Source organism: Podarcis muralis, chromosome 4 (genome assembly GCF_964188315.1).
Source record: "Podarcis muralis chromosome 4, rPodMur119.hap1.1, whole genome shotgun sequence".
NCBI classification, from domain to species: domain Eukaryota; kingdom Metazoa; phylum Chordata; class Lepidosauria; order Squamata; family Lacertidae; genus Podarcis; species Podarcis muralis.
This window is the reverse complement of record NC_135658.1, coordinates 29142394-29166188: the sequence shown is the minus strand read 5'-3', so window position 1 is coordinate 29166188 and position 23795 is coordinate 29142394. Positions and strand designations below refer to the sequence as shown.

The following is a 23795-nucleotide window of genomic DNA, read 5'->3' as shown; positions in this document are numbered from 1 at the left end:
TACTTGCACTTTGATGTGCTTTTGAACTGCTAGGTTGGCAGGAGCAGGGACCGAGCAACGGGAGCTCACCCCATCGCGGGGATTCGAACCGCCGACCTTCTGATCGGCAAGTCCTAGGCTCTGTGGTTTAACCCACAGCGCCACCTGCGTATATACACATATATATAATAAATCTTAATATTACAGTGGCTTTCCCCCTCTCCATTCCAGGGATCAGAGAGGATCAAAACTAGAATACAATATTTAATTATTGATCCTTAAGCCAATATCAAGTACTAGAATATTGCTCGGACAAATATTTAAACAACTCGGAAATATTAACAATCACTTCTAGATCGTTACTACATAGGGAACATGTGGCCTACTAGATGTTGTCTGACTACAACTCCCATCATGCCTGGCCAATTGAACTCAGTGCCACTGAACTCAGTTCATTACTTCTAGGTAAATATGCTTAAGCTACGGCTGCAAGGCCCCATCTGCACTATGCACTTAAAGCAGTATCGTACTACTTTCAACAGTCATAACTTCCGCCAAAGAATCGTTAAAAATGTAGTTTGTTAAGGGTGTTGAGAGTTGTTAGAGATGTCTGTTCCCCTCAAAGCTACTTTACAGGGTTCCCTAGGAAAAGGAGTTGATTGTTAGCCCACTCTGAGATTTGTAGATGTGAGGAGAACTGGCATCTCAACACCCTTAACAAGCGACACTTCCCATGATTCTTTGGGGGAAGCCATGGCTGTTTAAAGTGGTATGATACAGCTTCAAGTGCATAGTGCAGACGGAGCCTTAAAGTTGCAACAGATTTTTCCATCTCCCACCATCATGAAGCCTATTCAAGATGGCACATTTGAAAACTCCCAAGATTGAGGCTCACAATCATGTTCCAGACCCAAAGTACAGTGGTACCTCAGGTCAAGTATTTAATTCGTTCTGGAGGTCCGTTCTTAACCTGAAACTGTTCTTAACCTGAGGTACCACTTTAGCTAATGGGGCCTCTTGCTGCCGCCGCGCCACCGGAGCATGATTTCGGTTCTCATCCTGAAGCAGAGTTCTTAACCTGAGGAACTATTTCTGGGTTAGCAGAGTCTGTAACCTGAAGCGTCTGTAACCTGAAGCGTATATAACCTGAGGTACCACTGTAATTAGGACTACCTCTTGAGGCAAAAGCATTCCGGGATCCTGGCACTTCCCTGCTGTCAAGTATGTGACTTCTTGTTTCCTAAAGCAGTTTGGACATAAAAGGCCACATGGAACCATTTCAGAACACCTCAAATTCAGCACTTAGGATTTTATTGTCCAACACAGAAATGTACCGGTGACCTGTGGTTTGTACAGCTTTCTCGACAGAACTTGTCAGCATCCCAAAAAACATGAGGGTTCTCAAAGCAACATATCAGAACACCATGGCTTCTAGTCCATCTTCCATAAACTTCTTATAGATGGCCATAAACTTAGCCACAAATGCTTCCAGGTGATAAATGGCCTTGCTGCCCAGCTGCAGCCGGTGCTCATAGAAAGCTGCCATCTGTGCAACCTCTCCTTTCAGTTGTCCATCACAGTTGTTCAGAAGTTCAGTCAGAAGGCCCTAAAATGAGCAATAGCCAACAGTGAGAGAATTGAAGGCTCTACTCCCTAGAATGTTATGGGTACCATGGGCACTCAACAATCCAGAAAGTTACCCTGTGAGAATCAAGCCATTCAAATGATAATCTCCGATTTGGTAGGAGGGGGGACGTTGTCATACAAATAACAGATATATTAATATCACATTTACAGAGCTATGCAATATATACCTGGTCCCAGATGCCCCAGTAAATAGGAATGGAATTACAAGATGCAGAGCACTATCATTGAATCAGAGAACTGTAGAGTTGGAAGACCCTGATGATCATCTAGTCCAACCCCTTGCAATGCAGGAATATGCAGCTGCAGGGACCAAACTTGCAACCTTGGTGTCATCAGCACCACACTCCTAACCAACTGAGCTATCCAGGCTGCACTATGAACGGTGAAAAATAAAAATGATTAACACGTGCATCCCAAGCTTCTATTTAATCCTAGTCTCTGTTACTAAACCAATTAATAATCACGACATCAATTACCTTTATTATAATCTCTGGAGGAATGCAATGGGTTAAGAGTTCATAGAGTCGCCCACGAACTTCCAGGAGCCTATTGAAATAAAATCATTGGAAAGTTAATGCTTGGTTTTTAACACCCTGTAATGCAAAGTTTTAAGGTTTAGTAACTAGCTTTTAAGTCTTTTTATTTCATATATATATATATATATATAGGCAGGTATGACAATCTGTCAAATTACCAAGTCAGAAAATTCAGTTCTCAAAACATTCAAGCTCGATTTGTTTTTGCTTTTTAATCACGGATGCACATAGCCCCAAGAACTCCAGGCTGGAAGGGGTTAGGGGTGGATCAGGGATGCGTCTCTACTGGCAAAGAAAAACTTTGTTGGTGAGGGACCTCGGACTATGCCCACTTAAAGCTCTGTGGGCATAGATCTACCAAGGGTGCTCTGGGTGTCTGGCTCTGCTGGATTCCAAGGCTCCTTTTCCCTGCACCAGTGACGAGTGCCAGAGCACATGGAAATGCAGTTTATTTGTAAAAAAAATATACGAATATTGCATGTAGCATTGTGGGGTTAAACTTGTTAAGCCTGCAGATGAGGGGAGCATCTCTGTAGTTAGGAATGAAGAGAAGACCTTCGTGCTCCTTGAGTTTTTGTGGCTCGGGAAGCATGAGAGTCATGTAGCCAGAGGGTATATTTAGAGACTCAGAAGAATGCATGAGTAGATAAAGGCATGATCTCAGCAGACAAAGGAACTGGAGCTTTTAAAATTTGGGAAACTGGACATCAGTCGATAGTGTTAAGGGACTATGTCTAGGCAGGGAGAGCTGGGCTATATTTAACATTTACTTTTTGCTCCATTGGGTGGAATACTTTTCTGTGCATGTTAACTTCCCTTGTGCTTAATTTTTTCCCTAAGAACTGCCTTCATCTTTTTACTCAAATTTTAACTTTGTTTCATTTATTAAAAAGCACTAATGTGGTGGCATTTGTTAATATAACCCCATGTCTAACATGCCAGGTTCTACACTACACCTTGAAGTGTTCTTGTGGAGACACAAAGGCAAATTTAGGTTGCCTGGTGAAAGGCAGCCTTGTAGAAAAAGATATTTGAAATATATTTAACATATTTGAAAGAAATATATTATTTGTATTATGCTTCCTATGCCAATTCACTGGAACGCCAAGTGATTTAATTAAGTATGCCAACATTTCCAGTAGCAAAACAAGTTTTTCCTCTTATAAGGCACTATAAGAGAAATTATAAGAAGACACTATAAGAGAAATTTTGAGGATGCCAGCGTACCTAATTTTGAGATACCTGGTATAATTGTTTTGATCACCCTGAATAATCGCCTGAATCTGAAAGCCTAAAGCTGGCCAACTGCCAAAGCTAGCAAGCAATCCTGCAATTCTATTCTCCTGAGCCACGTTTTCCAAGTGGAACAGCTTGTTAACAGCAGCATAGTCAGTGCTCTGCAATTTCTAAACAAGGCTTACAACAGCGACAAACTTCTCTAACATGTCATGGTCCAACACAAGGAAGTCTCAAAATGCTTGTTGGGTTGCTTGAAATGACAGGAAACCATCTACAAGCCACAACAGTTGGCAGCAGCTCTGTAGTTAACGTGACAGTTGTCAATGTCTCTTGCTGGCAGTGGGGAGCCGTTTTATCTATATGCACCTTTTAAAATCCTGAGTGTTGAAAAGAAATGATGAGGCAGGTACCTTGGAATTAAAAACAACTTTCTCCTGGCCCTGGATTTTACTGGCACCTGCGTCATTCAACCCCAATAGTCTCTTATAAAAAGGTAAAGGTAAAGGACCCCTGACAGTAAAGTCCAGTCGCGATAACTTTGGGATTGCAGCGCTCATCTCGCTTTACTGGCCGAGGGAGCCGACATTTGTCCGCAGACAGTTTTTCCGGGTCATGTGTCCAGCATGACTAAGCCACTTCTGGCAAAACCAGAGCAGCACACAGAAACGCCATTTAGCTTCCCACCACAGCGGTACCTATTTATCTACTTGCACTCTGACGTGCTTTTGAACTGCTAGGTTGGCAGGAGCAGGGACCGAGCAACGGGAGCTCACCCTGTTGCGGGGATTCGAACCACCAACCTTCCGATTGGCAAGCCCAAGGCTCAGTGGTTTAGACCACAGCACCACCCACATCCCCATGTCTCTTATAGGCAGCTTCAAAGGCCCTGCTCCTCCATTTCAGCAAATGCTAGCCTGGTACCGAGCTAATAGGGTACCAGTTATTTCACAACCACAGAGCTGCTATTGTCCAAAGATGCAGGATGTGTTCTAAAATTAGGCTGCTTGCTGTAAGATGGTAGGTAAGAGGGCACACAGGTTAAAAAATAAATAAATTGTGAAGAGCAATCATGGAATTGTAGGCAGCCACCTCTTTTTCTACGCCTAAAGCAACAAGTAAAAAATAGCTCACATCAAAAAGGACCACACAGAGGGGAATCTGTGTTGAAAACATTCATATATCTGCACCACACATTTAAAGAACTATTATGACCTTGAAAGGTCATGGCTTTTCCCAAAGAATTCTGGGAGTTCAGCAGAGCAGTTTAACAATCAACCCCTCTTTCCAGGGGTTTTTAAGAACCTGTAGCTCTGTGAGGGGAACAGAGGTCTCCTAACAACTCTCAGCATCCTTAACGAACTACAGTTGCCAAGAAGCCATATAAATAGTGGCTTTAAATGTATGGTGCAAACGTGACCCACTTCACACGCTGCCGTATCTCTTAAGAGTTTTAATGAGATCAGCAGCAGAACACATGACTAACGGTATCATCCGTTCACAGCAAGGAAGGATTCGGTGCTCCAAATTCACCGTGACAGGATGTCATTTTGTTTCTGCCAATGCAATATATCTAAAGCTAGACAAATGGCTGGCAGCTGTAAAGAGGGCAGCAACAAACGAGTGCCCACACCAGAGCACTTCACTGGCTGAAAAGAAAAAGTTTTACAGCACAAACAAACAAAGATGCTCTCATCCGATCCAGCTGGAAATGCTTCATTGCACTGAGCAAGCAAGTTTGTTTTACAGCAGCCTGGTTCATTGCAGCTGTTTTTAGAATATCAAAGATGGCTGCTAACTGGAACTTGACATCCCAGTGAGTTATTTTGTGCACTACATACCATAGGAACGTCCTTGCTGGAAAATAACCGAGACTCCACCAAGCCCAGCTATCTGAGTACATGACTGCTACTCTTTCCTCACAAAGAAATTGGAAATAATACACAGTTGAAGTTTCTCTGTGGTGAACATCTGGCTAATTCAGATGACAACCTTGAGCTGGGTTAAGAGCTTTGAGAACTTAAAGAAGTATGTGTTGGCCTATTCGGACCTCTTTTTCAGTCCAGTGCCGAGGGCCTTCTAGTGGTTCCTCACTGTGAGAAGCCAAGTTACAGGGAACCAGGCAGAGGGCCTTCTCGGTAGTGGCACCCACCCTGTGGAACGCCCTCCCACCAGATGTCAAAGAGAAAAATAACTACCAAACTTTTAGAAGACATCTGAAGGCAGCCCTGTTTAGGGAAGCTTTTCATGTTTAATAGACTATTGTATTTTAATATTCTGTTGGAAGCCGCTCAGAGTGGCTGGGGAAACCCAGCTAGATGGGCGGGGTATAAATTATTATTATTATTAATGGCAACACAGACCATTCATAACATAGGAATATACTGTGAGCAGGGCAGTGGGGTGGGGTAAGGTGAAGAAAAGCTATGACAATGAACTGTAACATTGCTCCCCGCCCCTGCTCAGGCTGCACAGAAAAAGCAATTTGGTTCCTGAAATTCAGTCTGATTGTGAAGATAAAATTTAACTGATAGACTTCTACAAGCAAGCACCTCCGTATGGCAGAGCTGCCAGGCACCATCCTGTCGCCCAGGTATCTTTGCTTGGTTGCAAAATGCGCCTGGCTAATTTCAAACACTGAGACCATAACCATCGTAGCTAGTAGCTACTGTGATCTGCTCCAAAACAACAAGAATTTCTGTGAAGGAACTGCATCAGAAACTGGGATTTTAATATATAATTGTCTCATAGCTTGAGGTGCCCAGGAGGCAGAATACTGTATGTTACTGCCTGCAACAGATTTATTTGTTTAGGAACACAGGTTGCCACTTTAGACCAGGTGAGACCACTTGCCCATCTAAGCCCAGTTTTGTGTATTCTGATTGGACATGGTTCTCCAGGGTCTCAGGAAGAGAACAGTGTTTTCCATCACCGGCTACCTGCTTCTTTTAACTGGAAGTGAACCTGGGATCTTCTTCATACCATGCACATGCTTTTGGCTGCGAGGCTGTGCAGCAGTTTCAGGATTCCTGCATGCAGTTAACTATCCGCTTTCAGAAATCTTTTTCTCCAAACATTTACACACTGATATAAAACCATGTTTAATACCTTAATGACCAAGGCTAACCTCGTCAGCCTGAAATTTACTTCAATCAACTCCTACCGGGTTTCTATCAAGTTCCTGGAAATGCAGTCTGTCTAGACATTCTAGCACACACAGTATTAAACTGCTACGCTGCATTTTAATATCGGACAACTTACAAGCACCATCCGTTTTACAGCTAGGCACTGTCCCCCACTGACCTACCTCTGCGGGGTCTGCTGACCAACAATGGCGTTTGCCGTCTCTCTCAGATATACCTCCCAGTCCGTCTCGGAAATGTCTTGGTCTGGAGTGAAAGGATACCTGTGCAACAAACAGCGAGGACTTGCTTAAATACAAAACAAACAAGCAAACAAACAGCCCTTTTGTAACCAAAACTCCCTCCTGTAGTCACCCATTCTTCTGGACTTACTGTTGCACCCTGCATGCCTCACACATCAGAAGGGCCTTTCGGAGATTTCGGCCGGACTTTTCTGCAATCCTCTGGGCGAGTTCTCGAGGAAGAACCAGACCCTCCTTCTTACACACAACGGACAATACGTTGCAGATCTAGAGATTCAACAGGGCAATTAATAGTTTTGCATGGTGCCTCGCTTTCCAAAAATTCCAAGTACAGTGGTACCTCGGGTTACATACGCTTCAGGTTACATACGCTTCAGGTTACAGACTCTGCTAACCCAGAAATAGTACCTCGGGTTAAGAACTTTGCTTCAGGATGAGAATAGAAACTGTGCTCCGGCAGCAGGAGGCCCCATTAGCTAAAGTGGTGCTTCAGGTTAAGAACAGTTTCAGGTTAAGAACGGACCTCCAGAACGAATTAAGTACTTAACCCGAGGTATCACTGTCTCTCCTCTCTAGTCAAAATTGCTGCAGCAGCCAGCTACAGGGGAAGTCTCTATATTATAAAAGGATACGTGAAGGCACAAAGGAGCCGGTTTTACAAATAATGCTTGCAGGTGACCTGCGCCCACCTTCTGAGTCACCTCTTCCTTGCCACAAGCCTCATTTGCCAGCCCTCCTGGGTACCAGGTAAGAGCAAAGCGATGCCTTCCCAAGCGCATTCCTCCATGAAGGAATACATTCTTTCCTGCTGCTCCTTGAGCCAGGGACAAACCACACCAGCAAGTGCTCCCTGTATTCTTTACAGTAGCAGTGAGGCAGACATACTACTAGCCGACCTCACAGGGTTGTAAGAAATACACAGATATGTTGATAAAGTGCCTTCAGCAACTACTTAACAAATTCTAAGTGGTATTTTCTAGTTTCAGAGAAATGCATGGAGAAGTGTGGACTAGAGAATGCTTGGAACTAAGCATTGGTGGCAAAGTGATGGCGTTTCAAAGACCTCCAACAGTTCTTTACCTCCCTCCCATGACATATTACCTACCATTACACTTCTGCCCCATTCCAATCCTTGCTAAACAAATAAAAATTACAACCCGCATTTTTGAAGAAAACTGCAGTCATGCAAAGTACTGTAAAGGGGAACCTAATTCGGAAGTGTTCCATGCACACAGAAACAGGATTAACTAGGCAGACAGAGTCAGGGGGAAACGAAGAACAAGGAATCCCAAATCAGGTATTTAAACTTGTTGCATCCAACATGACACAGAGTAAAATGCAAGTGCACTGAAGGGCTGTCTGTCTGCCACTGCCTTGAACCTACATCTTCAATGCTGGGTGCAGGCACTCGCACTGCAAGGCACCTGCTCCGGATAGGTGCAATGACTTTCGATGTAGAATTGCAGCACAGAATTAATCTGCAGGTAGCCATATACTTCTCCATGGTTCGGCGCAACGCATGCTGGGCATCTTTTGTAAGCTTGTCCACTTCAGTCAACAGCACCACTGAAAAACAAAACAAAACAAAGCCAACCTTTATCATGCTCTCACAGAGTCTATCTTAACTTGGCTTTTCGCTTCTGCTGATACAATGAGGCAGGATTAGAGAAAACCTTCCCACTTGTGCCTCTTCCGCTGAAGTTCCCGGGAGGTGCTTCCCCACGGTGCAATCCTGCGCTGATGGCAGTTTGTGTAAATATTCTAGCCATATGTTTGGGAAAGGCACATCGCCTGAAACAGCCAGGGAATGGCTGGCTCAGCCACAACAGCACAGAAGAGGGCTTCTTGCAACTGGGATGCCTCTGACATTGCTTTGAACCCGGGATCTTCCACTTGCTATTTCCAGCATCTCCAGGTAAGGCTAAGAAAGGATCCTGTTTAAAACTCTGGAGAACGACAGCAAGTCGGTGCAGACCATCCTAGTATTCTCCAAGTGTTGTTGGACAACAGTGCCCATCATCTGTGACCACTTAGCCATGCTGGCTGGGGCTGATGGGAGTTGTAGTCCAACAATATGTATGACTTGCTTATATGGTAGCTTCCTATGTTCACATGGGTCTTTCCCATGAGAGAAGCACTTTACCAGGAAGGAAGGTACTACATAGCAGCAGTGGGGGAGCGGAGAGATACAGAGACTCTACATTCAACCTCGTCCATGTGATTAGAAAGTATTTACATATGCATGAAATTGCAGTACAATGAAATGTCTTCCTTATTCTGTATGAGTGAGTGTGACAAGTCAGGAATTGGCTTGAGCTGGTGCTACTTTTGCAAAAAATAAAAATAAAAAAGCAACACTACATTGCCACTTCCCACCAAGAATAATGACAAAAAAGCCAGCTTAGTTCAGCCAAAGAAAACTGATGATCAGCTGAAGCCGATGAATGAATATTGTTACAGAGCCAATGCACACTGCTGCAAATCTTTTATATCCAAGGTTCAAAAGGTATTTGTTTAAAGCATTTTTTACCCAGCTCTTCAGCTGAAAAGGCTCCCAGAGCAGCTTACAGAGATCAGAAATAAAGAGTCCTTGCCCTCAGGCTTACAATCTAAACGACAGGACACACAAGGAAAGGGACTTGGGAGGGAGGCAGAAAAAAGAAGAAGCTATGTCAAGCGCTTGTTCTTAGTTACACAATTCAGATCACTGGATTCAGAGTCCAGAGAACCAACCTTTACAGGTAGTAATGATGATACCGTTGCTATTAAAAAATCAACACTGTAAACTGAAGACTGCATTTGGCTGCAATAAGCTTAAGAGCGGATGCTCTACAGCAGGCACAGGCAAACTCCAGCTCTCCAGATGTTTTGGGACTACAATTCCCATCATCCCTAGCTAACAGGACCAGTGGTCAGGGATGATGGGAATTGTAGTCCAAACATCTGGAGGGCCAGAGTTTGCTGATGCCTGCTCTACAGGGGCGTGGGGAGTTTCAAATGTTGCAAAACCAAGAGTCTCTCATGTAGCCTGGAAGTTTGCCAAGCATATTGCTACTGCAATATTGCCCTCATGCAAACAGATAATCTGCCTCTGATTCTATCTGCCAGATCAGGCTCAGCAATAGACCATTCTACTCTGCATGCAGAAGGTCCCCTTTGAGACATTTGCAAGTAGGACTGCAAAAGACTGCCTGCCTGAAACCCTGGAGAGCCCCTGCCAGTCAGTGCAGACCATATGGAGCTAGATGGACCAAGGATCTCACTGGGTATAAGGCAGCTTCCTAGGTTCCTAAGCGAAGGGAACCATAGAGTATTTTGAGAATACAGTGGTGCCTCGCAAGACGAAATTAATTCGTTCCGCAAGTCTCTTCGTCTTGCGAGTTTTTCGTCTTGCGATGCACGGTTTGAAAATCAATTAATGCATTCCTATGGAAACCGCCTTCAGACCAGGTCCGGGGACACTCTGTCCCCTGACCTCTTCTGAAGGCTGGGGGGGGGGGGAAACGAGGGCTTTTCTTCCCACCCCCAGCATTTTAAAAAACCCCGGGACTTCTCCGCTGTCCGGGGCGATCTTAAAATGCTGGCGGGCGGCATTTTAAAATTGCCCCGGGACAGCGGAGGACTTCTCCGCTGTCCGGGGCGATTTAAAAACCCCTGGGAAGGCAGGCAGGGGGGACAAAGACTTTTGCCCCCCGCCAGCCTTCAAAAGAGGTCCAGGACCTCTTCTGAAGGCGGGCGGGGGCGAAAGTCTTTGCTCCCCCCCGCCTGCCTTCAAAAGCCGTCCGGGACAGCGGAGAAACGCGCTGCGTTTCTCCGCTCTCCTGGGAAGGCAGGCAGGGGGGAACAAAGACTTTTGCCCCCCGCCGGCCTTCAGAAGGTGTTCCCGCCCCGCCGCCCGGCTTCGGAGCATCGTTCGGAAGCCGGGCGGCGGGGGGAGGCGTTCCCTCCCCGCCACCCGGCTTCGGAGCATCGTTCGGAAGCCGGGCGGCGGGAGAAGGTGTTCCCGCCCCGCCGCCAGGCTTCGGAGGAGCCTTCCGAAGCCCGGCGGCGGCGGGAGGAGGTGTTCCCGCCCCGCCGCCAGGCTTCGGAGGAGGTCCGAGGACAGTGGGGAAGACGCGCTGCGCTTCCCCGCTGTTCCGGAGATTTCCCTATGGGCTGTCGTCTTGCGAAGCAAGCCCATAGGGAAATTCGTTTTGTGAAGCGCCTCCAAAACGGAAAACCCTTTCGTCTAGCGGGTTTTCCGTCTTGCGAGGCGTTCGTCTTGCGGGGCACCACTGTACAAAGTCTCAGAAGAATCAATAGGTGAGAAGAGTCTAGACGCCTTCTAACAACATGCAAATCTCCCACTTTCTGAATACCATGAAGCTGAGAGCAAAAATTCAAACATCAACAGCTATTGATCTTTTGGACAATTATTACAATTACAGAAATCAATTGGAGCTATATATACTATTATCTGGGGACACGGGTGGCGCTGTGGGTAAAAGCCTCAGTGCCTAGGGCTTGCCGATCGAAAGGTCGGCGGTTCGAATCCCTGCGGCGGGGTGCGCTCCCGCTGCTCGGTCCCAGTGCCTGCCAACCTAGCAGTTCGAAAGCACCCCCGGGTGCAAGTAGATAAATAGGGACCGCTTACTAGCGGGAAGGTAAACGGCGTTTCCGTGTGTGGCTCTGGCTTGCCAGAGCAGCGATGTCACGCTGGCCACGTGACCCAGAAGTGTCTGCGGACAGCGCTGGCCCCCGGCCTCTTGAGTGAGATGGGCGCACAACCCTAGAGTCTGTCAAGACTGGCCCGTACGGGCAGGGGTACCTTTACCTTTACACTATTATCTAGAACACAAGTACCATATTTTTTGCTCTATAACACGCACCCGACCATAACACGCACGTAGTTTTTAGAGGAGGAAAATCCGTAGGCATGCCACCCATAGGCATTCCCTCCATAACACGCACAGACATTTCCCCTTACTTTTTAGGAGGAAAAAAGTGAGTGTTATGGTGCAAAAAATACGGTATTTCAATTTCCCCCCTCATTTCTGAAATACATGCATTTCTGTTGGGGAACTACAAATATTTCTGGAAATTTTGTATCTCTAAAAGTGAAAGAAGACAAAAAGAGCTGGAGAATACAAAGAATTTATAATATTCAAAGCACATGGCTGATCTTGTGCAAAGTACTGCAAGATATTTTTCTTCAAGCTTATTGCTCATTTACAGACCTTTAAAATCTCGCTGGGTGCTTGTCTCAAGTTGCTGTGACTGAGCTAATGTCTTCAGTAATTCCTGAATTACCACCCGGTCACTGTTTCCTGCATCACTGAAAATAAGTTCAGATTAAAATATGATACTCAAGGAGGGTGCAGTGCATGGCTGGGGAGGGTCCCAAGGGCCAGACAGAGAGGGCTGGAGGGCCACATATGCGAACAATTCCTTAAAGATATACAGCCATACCTCGGAAGACGAAGGAATCCATTCCGGAAGTCCGTTGGTTCGGAAACCAAGGTGTGGCTTCTGGTTGGCTGCAAGAAACTCCTACAGCCAATCAGAAGCTGCGTCGGACGTTCGGGTTCCAAAGAACATTCGCAAACCAGAACACTCACTTCCGGCGTTCAGGAGCCAAAACGTTCAAGTCGCAAGGCATTCGGGATCCAACTTACGAATGTACTTTGGTTTCTTTAACAGTAAAGCTGGAGCTAGCTTTAAAATTGCAACAATAAAACAAGGGTCTTCTAGCACCTCGGTAGTTTTTGCTGTAATGGGCTATAAAATTTACTCCTCTGAAAATTATAAGAATTGTAAAATTCCCACAGCCTCTTACTGGATCTTATGAGCTTACTGCAAACATACCTTGGGTTAACTTCAAGGTGATAGTTGCTGGCAATAGTGCTAATTTCAATCTTCTTTTTAGAAGGTGCCTGAAAAGAAAGATTATTAAACAAAAAAATGCATTTTAAAGAAATCAGTGATGGAAAGACTTAGCTGAAATCAGTGGGTTATGAATACAGGCTTCAAAAACCACCCACTGCTAACTGCTTAGCATGAACTGAGTTGAAGGACTAGAAGGGCTTAGCGGCACCCAGGATGCAATGCACCAGGGAAACTAGGAAATAAAGAGACTCAGCGTGAAAATGGCGGCAGGTGGAATGGCATGCAAGGAAAAGGGTAACACCCTGGGTTCAAAGCTCTCAAATTCAAGCAGCATGCTAACCTCTTGGAAAGGATGGGATGTGCCCCAGGTCGCATGTCGCTTTAAATCATAGTTTAAAACTAAGGTTTCATGCAAATGAGCAGCGTGGTCAAGCACGCTACTCAGAAGTTCCTTCTCCTTCTCTGCCATGAAACTGACTTGTCATGTTGTCCAAAGCTGGGTTCATGAATAATCTTATGCACTTCTATCAGTCTGCCTCTGGCTTGCCTTTTCTCTAAACTAAAAAGCACCTCAAATCTCCTCATAAGGAAGTTGCTGCATCCTCGGAATCATTTTCATCACCCTTTTCTAAAACCTGTTACCGCTCTACCATATCCTTTTGGAGTTGTGGTGACCAGAACTGTACAGATTTGTATAGCAGCCTTATGATATTGTTTGTTTTCCCTTCCTTTCCTAATGATCCCTAGCATGGCGTTCCAGCTCTTTTCACAGCTGCTGTATACTGGGTTGACATCTCAATCAAGTTAGACACTATGACCCCAAGGACTTGTTCCTAATCAGTCACCACCAGTTCATGATCTTCAGTATCCAGTTCAGCTTCTAATATTGTGGTTTTAAGCAACTCACAAGCATTTTGGGTATATTTGACACTTTTGTCCTTGTCTTTCAGCTTTCTTTCTTACCAACCCCCTCATTTGGAGGAAGATTGCTCTTTTGAACTCAAATGTGACCATGTTGGGTTCTCTACGCAACTCTTCATTTACACATATATTTAATTTAATAGCACTATGGTTACTGTTCCAAACGGTTTCACCAACACTTCTCACACCGGATCCCGGGCAGGACTTACTGTATTGTCCCGTCTGTAGGACACCCCCTTGTATAAGACACCCCCCCTATTTTGGGGGACTCAATTTTAGGAAAATGAGGGGAGATGGCCCAATGTTGTTGAGCCTCTCCCCCACACAGCTGTGGGCAGGAAACACTCTCTAGATTGTTTCCCACGCGTTGTGGCATCGCGGGAAGCCGCGCTCCCGCCAATGAGCTGGCTGGCGCCGCTTCTCCCCCCCCCCCCATGCCACTATCCGTGTATTGGATGATCCCAGTTTTTTGACGTGATTTTTGAGTCAAAAAACCTCATCCAATAACATGGAAAAATATGTTAAGTCCAGGGTCATTGCCCTTCTGGTCAGTTCCATGACCAACTGTCCTTGGGCAAAATCATTTGGGGTATCTATAGAGATTTTACATTATACTTCCAGCTTCTCTGTAAGAAGATTACAACTTCCCAATTTCTTGTACGTTGAATCATGACTTGCGTCGCTTCCGATTTTAGGAACTAATAATATTGATAGAAACTTCATTCTACTTCTCTAAAAACATTCTTCACGGGTACAGTAAGGCTTTCAAGTATACCTTTTACCCATGGTGATTAAATAGACCTTATCTAGTTCAGATCAAACTCCAAAATGAAGCTATACAGACACTGCAGCATCATTCTGCTCTGCCCTATTTTAGTTTAAAAGTGCTAACCTTCACATCTCTTTCTGCACTTATATTAATAACATGCCACTACTTTATATGCGTGTGAAATGAGTGCAATTGTGCACTCATTTCACACGCTAGCAAGGTTATGCTTAAAATTCTACAAGGAAGGCTCAAGCAGTATGTGGATCGAGAACTCCCAGAAGTGCAAGCTGGATTTAGAAGAGGCAGAGGAACCAGAGACCAAATTGCAAACATGCGCTGGATTATGGAGAAAGCTAGAGAGTTCCAGAAAGACATCTACTTCTGCTTCATTGACTATGCAAAAGCCTTTGACTGTGTCGACCACAGCAAACTATGGCAAGTTCTTAAAGAAATGGGAGTGCCTGATCACCTCATCTGTCTCCTGAGAAATCTCTATGTGGGACAAGAAGCTACAGTTAGAACTGGATATGGAACAACTGATTGGTTCAAAATTGGGAAAGGAGTACGACAAGGCTGTATTTTGTCTCCCTGCTTATTTAATTTATATGCAGAATACATCATGCGAAAGGCTGGGCTGGATGAATCCCAAGCTGGAATTAAGATTGCCGGAAGAAATATCAACAACCTCAGATATGCAGATGACACAACCTTGATGGCAGAAAGTGAGGAGGAATTAAAGAACCTTTTAATGAGGGTGAAAGAGGAGAGCGCAAAATATGGTCTGAAGCTCAACATCAAAAAAACGAAGATCATGGCCACTGGTCCCATCACCTCCTGGCAAATAGAAGGGGAAGAAATGGAGGCAGTGAGAGATTTTACTTTCTTGGGCGCCATGATCACTGCAGATGGTGACAGCAGCCACGAAATTAAAAGACGCCTGCTTCTTGGGAGAAGGGCAATGACAGGCCTAGACAGCATCTTGAGAAGTAGAGATGTCACCTTGCCAACAAAGGTCCGTATAGTTAAAGCCATGGTCTTCCCAGTAGTGATGTATGGAAGTGAGAGCTGGACCATAAAGAAGGCTGATCGCCGAAGAATTGATGCTTTTGAATTATGGTGCTGGAGAAGACTCTTGAGAGTCCCATGGACGGCAAGAAGATCAAATGCATCCATTCTTAAGGAAATCAGACCTGAGTGCTCACTGGAAGGACAGATCGTGAAGCTGAGGCTCCAGTACTTTGGCCACCTCATGAGAAGAGAAGACTCCCTGGAGAAGACACTGATGCTGGGAAAGATGGAGGGCACAAGGAGAAGGGGGCGACAGAGGACGAGATGGTTGGATAGCGTTTTTGAGGTTACCAGCATGAGTTTGACCAAACTGCGGGAGGTAGTGGAGGACAGAGGTGCCTGGCGTGCTCTGGTCCATGGGGTCACGAAGAGTCGGACACGACTAAACGACTAAACAACAACTTTATATGCAGGGATTTTGAAGATGATGAAAAAGACATTTGTCAAGTTCCGCCCATAGCTAGATGCCAAAGGGCCCTCAGATAGGAGAGCATCTGACAGGAAGGGAAGCTGATATTTTGAAAGACTATCTACTTAAAACTGTTCCACTTAAAACTCCCCAGCATTAAGACGTTTGCAGGCACAAAATGTTCCCATAATGTCTTATTAACTTAAGCAGGAAAATTTAATTTAAAAAGAAATAAAAATGGCAAGAGAGACCGTTTGCACAATGCTTTGGAAATATCTGTCTTCTCCAAGAACTCTGTTGATTACTAACCACTCTCTTTGCAATTTGCTGATTAAAATGCAAGCTTCCCCCCCCCAAAAAGATTTTTGAATTGATAGAAAGAAAATCTTTAGTAATAGATTTTCCAGGGGCTGTTTTCACTCCCCAAGCAGCTAACTATGCAAAGAGTTCATTATGTTTGTTGAAAACATCACTTTGCAAATACTTCTTATCAAGTTATTGGTGGCATGTGAGAAAGCAATAATAATTAGTCAGTGAAGCCCACAATAAAGACGAACTGGTTTCTTGACACTAACTGCAGGCTTCAGCCTGAGACAGCAGGAAATGTAAGCTAAGTGCCCGACTAAATCATTTCAAATATCACACAACTGAAGGGAGATAATAGTACCGGTAAATCCTTGGCAGTGATTCACCAGGGAGAATTCCTCCAGCACAGAATGTTTACAGCCTAATCAAGTGCTAATTCATAATAGGAGGAAACAGCCACTGGTTATTTAACCAACTGTGGAAATGGTGCTTAAACTGCCTGTAGGTCCTTTTCCAGCCCGGACACACAAGGGCAAAAGTGTGTAGACAGCCACAGACATGCGATATACAATATCTTTATTGTCATTGTCCCACACAGAACAACAAAATTGAAAATCTACATAAAACATTCAAAAACCCCTAAAAACTCTGAAACCCCATTTTAAAATACAATATACTATAGAGACTCCTTATGCTGCGTTTAGAACCAGAATTGCATTTGCGTAGAAACTGTTTCTCAGGCGGCTAGTCCTGGTTTTTATAACCCTATACCTTCTTCCAGAAGGCAGAAACGGTGAGAGATCATGCCTTCTCCACTTCCAAACTTTGCAGACTTAGGATGGAGGTCTGAAGGGGCCTGTAAGTGTGTTTTCCTGAACAAGCCCCCGCATTACCAGGATGCACAATTGTGAGGAAGCTGGAAAATACATTCAGGTAAACAAGCTTACATGTGAAACACTCAGCAGTTGGGAGTGAAAGGGGCAGAACTGGAGCTACAGTGGTGCCTCGCAAGACGAAATTAATTCGTTCCACAAGTTTTTTCTTCTTGCAAGTTTTTCGTCTTGCGAAGCACGGTTTCCCATAGGAATGCATTGAAAATCAATCAATGCGTTCCTATGGAAACCGCCTTCAGACCAGGTCCGGGGACAGTCTGTCCCCCGACCTCTTCTGAAGGCTGGGGGGGGGGGGGAACAAGGGCTTTTCTTCCCACCGCCAGCCTTCAGAAGGCTGTTCTGAAGGCTGGCAGTGGGAAGAAAAGCCCTTCTCCCCACCTCCCGCCCTGCAAGCTCTGGGGACAGGAGGGCTTTGCTGCCGACCGCCAGCATTTTAACAGCCCCCGGGACAGCGGAGACTTCTCCGCTGAACCGGGCGATCTTAAAATGCTGATGGGCAGCAGCGAAGCCTTCGCTGCCGCCCACCAGCATTTTAAAATCACCCCGGGACAGCGGAGAAGTCTCCGCTGTCCCGGGAAGGCAGGCAGGGGGGAGCAAAGACTTTCGCCCCCCGCCGGCCTTCAGAAGAGGTCCAGGACCTCTTCTGAAGGCCGGCGGTGGGCAAAAGTCTTTGCTCCCGACCGCCAGCATTTTAAAAGAGGTCCCCGGAGATTTCCCTATGGGCTTTCTTCTTACAAAGCAAGCCCATAGGGAAATTCGTCTTGCGGAACGACTCAAAAACGGAAAACTCTTTCGCCTTGCGAGGCGTTCGTCTTCCGAGGCACCACTGTATTGGATTGCCCTGATCTGCGTACCTCTTTGGACATCAGGGGGTGAGGAACCTCGGGCCTAGGGGACAAATATAGTCTATGCACTTTTGCCCTCATGCATCCAACTTTTGGAGATTAAAAACTAGCATGTGTTGAAATGTGCTGGCTTTTCCTGCATTATGTTGACAGTCAACATCTTTATCTCATTTTGTAAATATGAAGTTAGGGCAGATTCTTACTGTTATGCTCTGATGTTCAATCCTCAGCTTCTCCACTCCAGAGCCATACAGTTCTCTCAGCAGGCACATTATTCTGGTCTTTTTTCCAGCTCCTGAGGGCCCATACACTAACAGATGAGGAAAGTCGCCACACTGAACCTGTCAAATGGAATACAGTAAAACTGAATTACAGTAATGTCTCAGTCAGCATCATGCTTAGTCAGCATCATAAACACAGAGAATGATACATATTTTAGTATACCGTTCCCCACACTAGTTTTACAGCCCTTCACAATGTTGTCTTTTCCCTTGGAAGGCCATCGATTTAGACATGAGAACAAAATAGAGAGTTCAAGAGGACATGCAACTGTGGCCGTGCATGGCGTGAGTCTGATAAAAGCCCTTGGTGCATCAGGTTTTCTAGGAGTCAGGTGGCTTGAGAACAGATCCCAAAACAAGCTAGGACCTGGAAGACCAGAGTTCAAATCCCCACTCAATCATGAATCTTGGGCGGGTCTTCAACTCTCAGCCTAATCTACCTCACAGGGTTGTTGTGAAGATAATACAGAAAAGAAGAGAAGGAGGTGTGCCCCCTTGAGATCATTGGAGGAAAGGTGGGATATAAATGGAATAAAAATAAAAATAGAAAGTGGCATACAGTAAACTTGAAAATAACTTTGAGAACCCAATTTTTAATAAACTAATGCAGAATTTTGTTGCAAGCCATAGACACCCTTATCCAGGGGTGTAGCCAGGATTTTTGTTGGGGGGGCAGGAGTTTCGTTAGGGCGGGACAGAACCAACATGATTGGTCAGTTAGTTAAGTATTTCCATTGTTTTACTTGATTGGGGGGGGGGCAACTGCCCCCCCCCGGCTTATTTGGGCATTGAGCCCTAGGATCAAAGAGTTGGAAGGACCTCAAAGGTTCAACCTTCTGCTGTTAAAGGAAATCCACAATCACAGCATCTCTAATAGGTCAAAATCTAGCCTCAGGTGGAAAATGAAAGAAAGCACACCACCTTTTGAAGCAAACTAAAGGACTGGAATTCAGTCGCAGAGCACTTTTCCCCCTTTTGTTTTACTGCAGAGTAAAGGTTTCAGTTCTCTGACATCTCTAGCCACGTAGTCCTGGAGAGCTGTTGCTGCCACCAGCCATTGTAGAAAATAATGGGCTAGATGAAACAACCATCTGACTCCATACAGGGTAGTTTCCTAGTTTCCTAATGGATCAGGGTTAGAATGTGAACGACCTGAGTGCCCCAAGCTACTCAACTGAGTTCTCTCTATCATACAAGACTGCCAGTATCATAGGATGCCAAAAAAGAATATTTTGGGATTCACTGGTTCATTCTGCCAGGTTTACGTACATCTTTCATACTTTAGCCACTGCGCCTAGCTAGCTCCATTTAATCTGTGGTTGACTGCATTCCAGAACCAGGCCTGTCTTGTATCACAGGAGCCAACCCTTGAAATCTGTGTCAGATGAACTATTTTATCCCCAAAACAATCGCTTTTTGCAACAGAGCAATTGCATATTTTGTAGTCAGGAGTACACAAAGTGTTCCTACTTCATTTTAGATCTGACAAACAATGTATTATAGTGGCACCAAGTTAAGTTTATATATAGATAATTACCCTGGGGTAAATCATCTTTCCATAAACAAGCCACCAACGTGAACAGCAGCAGCTAGAGTTAGAGAGAAAAAGTCCTGGAAGGAGATCACCAATGGTTAATGTTTTGGTACTTGAGCCTGTCTAATATGTATTCTTTAACCTGTTGTTGTTGTTGTTTAGTCGTGTTCGACTCTTCGTGACCCCATGGACCAGAGCATGCCAGGCACTTCTGTCTTCCACTGCCTCCCGCAGTTTGGTCAAACTCATGCTGGTAGCTTTGAGAACACTGTCCAACCATCTCACCCTCGGTCGTCCCCTTCTCCTTGTGCCCTCCATCTTTCCCAACATCAGGGTCTTTTCCAGGGAGTCTTCTCTTCTCATGAGGTGGCCAAAGTATTGGAGCCTCAGCTTCACGATCTGTCCTTCCAGTGAGCACTTAGGGCTGATTTCCTTAAGAAATTCTTTAACCTAGAAGCCCTATTCCCAAATCCCTAATGGATGGTGAATGTTAAAGGGAAAACATAACTACACACAATTTTTTTTAAAATTACATGTTCCAGGATTGAGCTTTTTGCTCAAATCAAACCACAAGAGCCAAAACTCCAAAACCAAGACACAGTGGCATTGTGATGTTCACTTTGTGAATGCAGAGTCACACAAGTAGTGGAATCCCCCCCTCCCACACCACAACCCAAAAATAATTATTTGTACAATCAAAGACATACCATTGCTTAAAGTCCACTGGAATTGGAGCATTCTTAAGTTTGTAGTGGATTTTATGTTGCCCTGGGTTCAATTTACTTAGTAACCATGTTCTCTGTCTTTGAAGTGTGATACTATCACAAATTACTGGTGCTGCAAACAGTCACTGCCTTATACAGAGACAGACAGTATAAGCTGCCTTATACTGAGATATACCATTGGCCCATCCAATCCTGTGTACAACAGCCTCCCCACTCCATATGTTTTGGATTACAACTTCCAATAGCCCCAGCCACCAGGGTCATGCTGACTAGGGCCGATGGGAGTTGTGGTCCAAAACATCTGCACTGGAAGTCACCAGGCTGGGGAAGCCTGGTCTATACTGAGAGCCAGCAACTCTCCAGGGCTGCAGACAAGTCTTTCTAGCCCTACTGCCAAACGCTAAACTTGATTACCATTCAGGCTTTGCATTAAAAGGTCACAGGCTGCATCTCTGGCATTTCATGGACTTTCCGCCCTACTATTTTACACTGGAGTTTTTTCTCTAAACATGTATGCCTGCGTGTGTAAATATTCTTGCCAACTGACATATTTTGTGTTTAAGATGGAAGCAGTTCAGGTCTAGGAAAGCTCATGCCCCAACCAATCTTGTACGGTATGGTATTTGGTACTCCCAAATACAGTGGTACCTCAGGTTAAGTACAGTGGTGCCTCGCAAGACGAAATTAATTCGTTCCGCAAGTCTCTTCGTCTTGCGGTTTTTTCGTCTTGCGATGCACGGTTTCCCATAGGAATGCATTGAAAATCAATTAATGCGTTCCTAGGGAAACCGCCTTCAGACCAGGTCTGGGGACAGACTGTCCCCGGACCTCTTCTGAAGGCTGGCGGGGGGGGGGGACAAGGGCTTTTCTTCCCACCCCCAGCATTTTTAAAAACCCTGGGACAACGGAGGACTTCTCCGCTGTCCGGGCGATCTTAAAATGCTGGCGGGCGGCATTTTAAAATCGCCCCGGGACAGCGGAGGACTTCTCCGCTGTCCGGGGCGATTTAAAAGCCCCTGGGAAGGCAGGCAGGGGGGACAAAGACTTTCGCCCCCCGCCCGCCTTCAGAAGGTGTTCCCACCCCCCACCCCGCCCGGCTTCGCAGCAGCGCTACGAAGCCCGGCGGCTGGGGCAGGTGTTCCCGCCCCCCACCCCGCTTCGGAGCAGCGTTCCGAAGCGGGGTGGCTGGGGCAGGTGTTCCCGCCCCCCGCCCGGCTTCGCAGCAGCGCTACGAAGCCCGGCGGCTGGGGCAAGTGTTCCCCCACCCCACCCCGCTTCGGAGCAGCGTTCCAAAGCGGGGTGGCTGGGGCAGGTGTTCCCGCCCCCCGCCCGGCTTCGCAGCAGCGCTACGAAGCCCGGCGGCTGGGGCAGGTGTTCCCGCCCCCCCACCCCGCTTCGGAGCAGCGTTCCGAAGCGGGGTGGCTGGGGCAGGTGTTCCCGCCCCCCGCCCGGCTTCGCAGCAGCGCTACGAAGCCCGGCGGCTGGGGCAGGTGTTCCCGCCCCCCCACCCCGCTTCGGAGCACCGGGAGAAGCGATCTCCCCGCAGCCCCTTGCTTCAAAAGAGGTCCGGGGGCAGACCTCTTTTGAAGCAAGGGGCGGTGGGGAGAAGCGATCTCCCCGCCGCCCCTTGCTTCAAAAGAGAAGACCCGCTGTCCCCGGGGCAAGCTTCGTTTTGCGAAGCAAGCCCATAGGGAAATTCGTCTTGCGAGGCAACTCGAAAACGAAAAAACCTTTCGTTTTGCGAGTTTTTCGTCTCGCGAGGCGTTCGTCTTGCGGGGTACCACTGTACTTAATTCGTTCCGGAGGTCCGTACTTAACCTGAAACTGTTCTTAACCTGAAGCACCACTTTAGCTAATGGGGCCTCCCACTGCCGCCGCGCCGCCGGAGCCCGATTTCTGTTCTCATCCTGAAGCAAAGTTCTTAACCTGAAGCACTATTTCTGGGTTAGCGGAGTCTGTAACCTGAAGCGTATGTAACCTGAGGTACCACTGTACCATAATTTTTGCTTTGCCCCAACCAATCCTGTACGGTATGGTATTTGGTACTCCCAAATACCATAATTTTTGCTTTGCACCTGCTGTTGAGCACCGTCATGAGGGAGAGAAGCTACAGTGCTTTTCCAAACCAGGGTTCAGTACCTGGATAGGTGAGGCGGTAACAAAGAGAAATAAATGCACCTGAGGACATACACAACGCATTTTCGTCATCGCAGCTTACCCCCTCCAAATGTATCCAAGAGCCTGACTTAACTTGAGCTCACGCATCAGCCACATAAAGAGTATTCTCAGTTAGCAGGCATGCACATATGCTCACTACACATGCTCAGATGCTTTTCTTTTTCTTATTACGGTACTTCACGTACTGCAGGACCGAAATCAATTCCAGGACTGCTCTTTGGCTGGAACCAAGGCTGGTGCTATCATTAGGTCAACTAGGCAGCTGCCTGGGGCACAGACTTCATAGGGGCGCAGTACTGACCTTTGAGGGGCACAGTTTCGTACAGATTCAATGGATTTGTGTACTGAAACACTTCCTTTCTCATTTGAGAAAGATAACCAAATATTGTAGCATTGCCTAGTCTTGCAATTTAAATTAAATTTAGCAGTTCAAGTTTTGTGCTTTTCATTTTTTCATACATCTGTTTTTGAAAATTGAAGAAATAATAATAATAATAATAAGAGTGGTGCAAATAGATAGCTCTGCCTAGCACCGGCTCTTGCTATAACCCAATAAAACAGGAAAGAAAGGGGGGGTGGGGTGTTTGAAGCTATTGCGGAGAGCAAAAACACTCGCCAATACCCGAGGACCAGCGCGTCCAAAAGCCGCCGAAGAGGTGAAGAGATAAGAAAGAGAAGAGCACCCGAGCATGTGCAGAGCGCCAGCCGCCTGTCTCCCTCTCTCCCTATCTCTCTCACCAGGTTGCGAAGCTGCGCTGCCTGATCCCGGTGATAGTCCACTTTGCCGAGGGAGTTTGGCCGGTACTTGTCCACCCAGAGACTCATGGCCACGATCCGCAGAGAAAGAACCGGATTGCAGAAAAATAAATAAAAAGCGCGCGCTCCGCTGCCGCGCTCCCGCCCACGATAGGAGACTCAAGCGCCGCCGCCGCCCCGTGAAACGTCACCGAGCATGCGCACGAGCTCCTCGTTTAGGTCGTCAGCCTCGGCTCTTTCACTTCCGCCAGTTCGATCCAATCTGGGCCCCGCCTTCCTCGCTTACGGTGGCCGCCTGGGGATAAAATAATGAAACAAAGGGAAGCTTAACGCAGGCGGCGAAGTGGAGCGCAGCGCGCGGCGCCTCGTGCAGGAGATCGCGGCGCTGGCGGGCGCTGCCCACGTGCCATGAGTTTTCTGGGCCACGGTGTTCCGAAGAATTTGTGCTTTGAGTCACCTGCT

General features: G+C 46.4%; 1 protein-coding gene across 1 annotated transcript; it reads right to left on the bottom strand.

The window, feature by feature from the left end:
* Positions 1–1273: 1273 nt before the first annotated feature.
* Positions 1274–23527, bottom strand: RFC3 (replication factor C subunit 3). Its single transcript, XM_028726490.2, has 9 exons — positions 23316–23527; positions 18063–18200; positions 12628–12695; positions 12000–12097; positions 8168–8349; positions 6914–7050; positions 6706–6804; positions 2103–2172; positions 1274–1585 (listed from the first exon to the last, which is right to left on the bottom strand). Exons 1-9 carry the CDS (start codon positions 23400–23402, stop codon positions 1394–1396), a joined length of 1071 nt encoding a protein of 356 aa, XP_028582323.2. The 5' UTR covers positions 23403–23527; the 3' UTR covers positions 1274–1393.
* Between the last annotated feature and the right edge of the window lie 268 nt (positions 23528–23795).

What these genes read in the sequence shown, in the direction of transcription:
- RFC3 (XM_028726490.2), bottom strand. Translation starts at nt 23,402, where the DNA reads ATGAGTCTCTGGGTGGACAAGTACCGGCCAAACTCCCTCGGCAAAGTG. An exon ending in TTGAACATCAGAGCATAACA is followed by an intron (nt 12,696 to 18,062) that starts GTAAGAATCTGC and finishes CTTTCTTTTCAG; the next exon opens with GCACCTTCTAAAAAGAAGAT. An exon ending in CTCCAGAGATTATAATAAAG is followed by an intron (nt 1,586 to 2,102) that starts GTAATTGATGTC and finishes TGCTCATTTTAG; the next exon opens with GGCCTTCTGACTGAACTTCT.